At 42.4% G+C, this 5,597-nt stretch overlaps 1 protein-coding gene across 1 annotated transcript; it reads left to right on the top strand.

Annotated features, from left to right (window-relative positions):
* Nucleotides 1-3,026: 3,026 nt before the first annotated feature.
* LOC104590076 (zinc finger protein CONSTANS-LIKE 5-like) lies at nucleotides 3,027-5,392 on the top strand. Its single transcript, XM_010248600.3, has 2 exons — nucleotides 3,027-4,564; nucleotides 4,650-5,392. The coding sequence occupies exons 1-2, from the start codon at nucleotides 3,803-3,805 to the stop codon at nucleotides 5,016-5,018; spliced, it is 1,131 nt and encodes a 376-aa protein (XP_010246902.3). The 5' UTR covers nucleotides 3,027-3,802; the 3' UTR covers nucleotides 5,019-5,392.
* Nucleotides 5,393-5,597: the final 205 nt, after the last annotated feature.

Below are 5,597 nucleotides of genomic sequence, written 5' to 3'. Positions count from 1 at the left end.
GATGGGAAGTGTTTGTTGTAAAACAAAGTTCAGAGGGCCAAGTGTCACGACTGCCTCAATACAGGATTGGTATTTGTAATTTACCCTAATAATAAATGATATATCCAATTATAATTTGGTCAAATTTAGATTTTTTTTTTAAATCTAATATGATCAAAATCACAATACACCATGCTACTCCTAAATGAGAAATGAATCGGTTATCAATTTTTGTTTTTCTAGCTAGCCTATATAAGATATATACAATTTAATTTCTTTTTGTTATAATCAATACACATGAGAAGATAAAAATGGTTGCAAATAATAAGAAAACCTTTTCCTATCCAAGAAGCCTATTATATTCTAGTCATATAAAAAATTTTACCTATAAAGATTATAATTTTTTTTAAATGCTATCCTATTTACAAAATAATGACTACCATAATAGTGTTTGGTTTGAAGTATTAACCTTGGCTAGCTGTTGGATGCATGGTATGTTGATCATTTTTGTTTGTTAATTACCTAACCACAAGATGTTATTAATTAATAAATTTCCAAATTAAGACAATGTCATGTAAAAAAATACATAGGTCCTGTTTGTTTTTTGGATTTGAGAGAAGGGGGGAAGTTGGCCAATGAGATTTTGATTCCCATTAACTAAGATATTCGTATTCTTTTTTCAGATTTATGTGTAAATGATACCCATCTCTTAGGTGGATAAACAACTTTCCCATTTAGGAGGAAATTGTCAACACTTGAATGAGATAAAATTGCCCATTTTAATAAAAGGATATAGACAAACGGACATTATCTTATTTACCTGAAAAATAAAAAAATATAGGTAAATGTACTTATTGGGATAAGTATTTCATGGAAAATACTTACCCAAATAAGTAACTTCCTGAAAAGCAAACAAGGCCAAAATATAATATTATTACATGGATTATGGTAAATTACATAATTTCAAAAGGACTGGATGAAATATGGATCAAACCAAGGATCAAAATTTTTTCATGTATTGGTTGACATATATCATATCAGGGCCTTCCCGATACGCCCCTACAAAAGGTATTTCAAGTCAACGAGTGGTTGAAGGGATAGACCGGCCTTAAACCAACCCCTCTGAAATAAATTAAAAAAAGAATAAAAAAAAAGCAGTGCCGACATAACCTACCGACGTATCACCCTGAATGATATTTTGAACCTTGGATCAAACCCTCAAACCCCTGTCCAATCTGATATAATCCACCTCGATTCAGTTGAAATGTATATGCTTATTTATAACTAACAATTATATTCTATCTTAAAGTTGATATAAATGATGTGCTTTTGCTAGATTCATGGCCGCTTGTAGCCGGAAAGTTCACTGCAGAAGCCTTAGCTATCTGGAAGACTTGTTCACTCCGAGCCTGTTATGTTTTCTTCTAATGGTTATAATGAATTATTTTCTTTTGATAAAAAATTTAAATAAGGTTTCATAAGAATTTATTATTAATTAATTCTGTTCCGGATTCCTCTCTATTTGGTCGGGTTGAATCAGACCCGTACCGAAGCCTACCCGCAAAGCCGGACATCGGCTGTTGTTTATACGGTCATATAAATCCAATCACCATCCTCACCTTTGGATCCTGCAATCTCGTGCCCAAAACCGTTCAGAAATCCTGCTAAGTCTGCACGATGTTTGTACGTCTTCCCTTCTTCGACCAACCAGTGAACCAGATTCATGTTTGCAATCTGCACATGCATGGGTCGTGGGTCCCATGGAAACACCACCCACTGCGGGCCCCCACCTTGCTGTCCAGATTCAACGCACAACACCCAAGGAAGATCTTTGTACACCATAATGCAATAAACTCCATCAAATAGACGTAAAAACGATAAGGACGACAGTGGGGCCCCAACACTGTAGCACTCGTGACGATTCCTGGCAGTTTAGATCAAAGTATGATCATTGGTCCACTAGATGAACGGTGGGATCGTACTGACAGACCATGACTGGAGGTGAGACCTAAAACTGAAAAGATAGAAGGGGATTATTGTCCTTTCTTTCCGTCCAGCGGAAAGCTAGCTGCCGTAGAGTGGTCCCTCCTCTTCCGCCGTCCAGGTCCAATACCCTCAGCTGGCGTCATCGAAGAAAGGTCGATACTACCTTTTCGACGAACTGTAAGGACGGTAATACCCCCATTAATTACCGTAATCTCCGACAATCGGATGGGTATTTTGGTCCTCTTCGGCTGAGACAAAAAATCTCAGCGACTTTCTTAACTTGCCTTAAATAATAAGTTTAATAAATATAAGTCGGCCTAAAATCCACTTTTTTAGCCACTGTTCCTTCTTAAATGCCAAACAGTGCAGAGAGGGTAGAAACCACTGTAATATGGACCCCACATGTCAAATCAATCTTGAATCGTTAAATTAGGATCGGAGCCATTCAATTGAACTTTTTGACGTGAGACCAGGGTAACTGAAGAACATGGGTCGGTGGAATGGAGTAGAAGACTAGAAGTAGGTGATATGATAAGGACTGGAGCCCTAATTTAGGACAGAAAGATAGGCCCAGAAGGGCACAGCGTCCGAGGCCCAAAAGCTGATGGGACTACGGGAGCTCAGCACATTACCCACGCGAGGCCCAAGCTAAGCAGATAAGCAAAACGAGTTAACGAGACTCCACTAGATTTCTCTGAAGGACGGAAGATCCCTACATTATTGAGACGTCGCGTCCTTGCATCGAGTTAACAGAGTAGGTAACCTGGTCGGTGGGTCAGGCGATCTGGATCATCCATCTGTCCCTTGGGTCTTTCAGGAGGCAACGCAACCGTTAGATTTCAGAGTCAAGGGATGTCATCGTCATTTTGAACGTTTACTGTCCTCATTCCAACACTTATTAGTGAAAATGGACCCACCCGTACACCTAAATAACAATAATGCCAACGTCCAAATAGATATGCGTAATGCATGACGTGTTCGTTATCTTTGTACTTGGTAGAATAATACTAAATCTCTACCGATCATATATAAAAGAAAAGAATACCTAAGAAGTGATGTCTATATAGACGGCCAAGATTTATCCCACTCGGTGCTTCTCAAACTACTAGAATGACGCTAGCGGTAGCGGGGAGCAGGCGATTCCGAATCCGTGAGTAATCAGTAGATGCTGCCTGCCAACTATTCACCCTGCAAACTTCACAGACTCTGAGGGAAGGCCACTTTACCGGTTTCCGAGCCAATCATACAATAAGTGGAGGGGTACTTTTGTCCAAAAATTTGTTTCTCCGCACGTGGTGACTCGTACACGGGTTACCGATTTACTCGTTTCGGCTTCCAAGCTTCTCAGTACGGAGACGATTCTCCCCGTACCGTTCCCAAATTGTTTGCCGGTGACCTTTTTTCTTCCCTTATCTTACAGAACACAGTACGACGAATTTCTGTCTGCTGAAAGAGAATCTTCGTATGACAGTGTTAACAATTCTGATCCAACGGTGCACAAGTCGTCCTTATGTGAGCACGGGCACTGTAGGGGGTTATCCAATAATGCAAAGGCCAACACTGCAAAACCCATCTTGGAGTGTGACAGCTATGCATTGCAGATCGCATTTAAAAACGTAAAAAAAGCTTTTAAATGGCTAAGGACATCCCACGTGTCCTTCAACTAGTCGCCAAAGACATGATTACTCTCTCTATCTGATACGAGAAGATAGATAGATAGAGATTAGAGAGAGAGAAAGAGAAGAGGACGAATTCAAATGCAACCCAAAGCAACTATTACACGTTTATAGATCAGGAGAGAAGAGAGAGAGAGAGGGGGAGAGAGAGAGAGAGAGAGATGGCTATCGACGAAGAAAACGGAAAGGGATACGTGGCGAGCTGGAGCTTGTCGGCGAAGCCCTGCGACTCGTGCAAATCGGCGTCGGCGGTACTGTTCTGTCGAGCGGACTCGGCGTTCCTTTGCGTAAGCTGTGACTCAAAGGTCCATGGCGCGAACAAGCTCGCCTCCCGGCACGAGCGAGTCTGGATGTGCGAGGTTTGCGAACAAGCTCCGGCGAGCGTCACCTGCAAAGCCGACGCGGCTGCCCTCTGCGTTTCCTGCGACCGGGATATCCATTCGGCAAACCCACTCGCTCGTCGCCACGAACGTTTTCCAGTGGTGCCTTTCTACGAATCGGCCGCCTCGGCCATGAAATCCAACTCAGTTAACCTCCTCGTCCCCGAAGGTCTCCTCAAGTCCTCCGACGACGATGAAGACCATAACGACGATGACGACGATGCCGACACGTGCCGCGAGGAGGCGGAAGCTGCTTCATGGCTACTTCCGAACCCTAACCCTGCTAAGCTCATGGAAACGCCGCATCTGAAAACCGGAGACTATTTTTTCTCCGACGTTGATCCGTATCTCGACCTCGACTACGCGTCGTCCATGGACGCGAGGTATCACCACCAGAATAGCGCCGGTGCTGATAGTGTAGTTCCAGTGCACACCAAACCCACTCCGTCTCCATTTATGCATCCTTCCGACCAGTGCTTCGACATGGATTTCTGCCGATCCAAGCCTTCTTACAGCTACACCACGCCATCCCTTAGCCAGAGCGTAAATCCAGATCTACATAAAGTCAACACAAATTGCACTTGAAACTCCCACTTTGCTGACTTCCCTTCTGGGTTTTCGTTTCCAGGTATCATCGTCTTCGTTGGACGTAGGAGTAGTGCCGGACGGGAGCAGCAACACGATCTCCGACATATCGAATCCGTTCGGACGGAAGGGAGGAATCGATGGAACCTTGGGCGCGGGGAACCACGGAGCGTCGCAGCTGTCAGGAATGGACCGCGAAGCGAGGGTGTTGAGGTACAGAGAGAAGAGGAAGAACAGGAAGTTCGAGAAGACGATCCGCTACGCATCGAGGAAAGCATACGCTGAGACGCGGCCTAGGATTAAAGGAAGGTTTGCGAAACGGACGGAGATCGAAATCGAAGTCGATCGAATCTACTCCTCCGCCGCTGCTTTGATGGCCGATACTGGGTACGGTATCGTCCCTTCATTTTGATCCGACGGTCCAATCCGTCGATCCTGTATTAAACAATACTATAAAAACCGTAAACCGTTTTTGAAGATGATGCTGTTGTTGTTGTTGTTGTCTGTATTGATAATTAATCAATTACCTCTGTATATCAGTATGTGTGATATTCAGGATTTTTATCGGTGGAATACTAACCGTCGATTTGCAGAAGCTATAGCTTAAGTTTTGCTTCCGAGAAGCATGATATAGAAGCTCAGTCCCTCCCACTTTCTTTACAGGGGCTTTATCCTTAGATCAAAATCTATCTTCTTTTGCCTTTTTTTTTTTATCTCTTTATGTATCTGTTTCTGAAGTTTTATTGGTCTATATGCCAAGCTCTCATTTCTCTTGCTTATTTTTAATTAAGTTCTAATTATTTTTATTGACTTCTAAGTATCTATTTAAGCAATAAATTAAGAGAATTTTATGTTCAGGTAGTGCATGGATTACATAATATAATAATTTTATTCAAATTCAACGGTATTTAGTGGGTATTAAGGTTTTTTAACGACGAAAATACCAATGAAATTGTAGTTATGTCATATGTGGGCTGGTTTAGTCCAGCGA

The sequence above is a fragment of the Nelumbo nucifera genome, chromosome 8 (genome assembly GCF_055504915.1).
Source record: "Nelumbo nucifera cultivar China Antique chromosome 8, China Antique-T2T, whole genome shotgun sequence".
NCBI classification, from domain to species: domain Eukaryota; kingdom Viridiplantae; phylum Streptophyta; class Magnoliopsida; order Proteales; family Nelumbonaceae; genus Nelumbo; species Nelumbo nucifera.
Note: the sequence above shows the minus strand (reverse complement) of the source record. Positions and strands in the feature narration are given on the sequence as shown.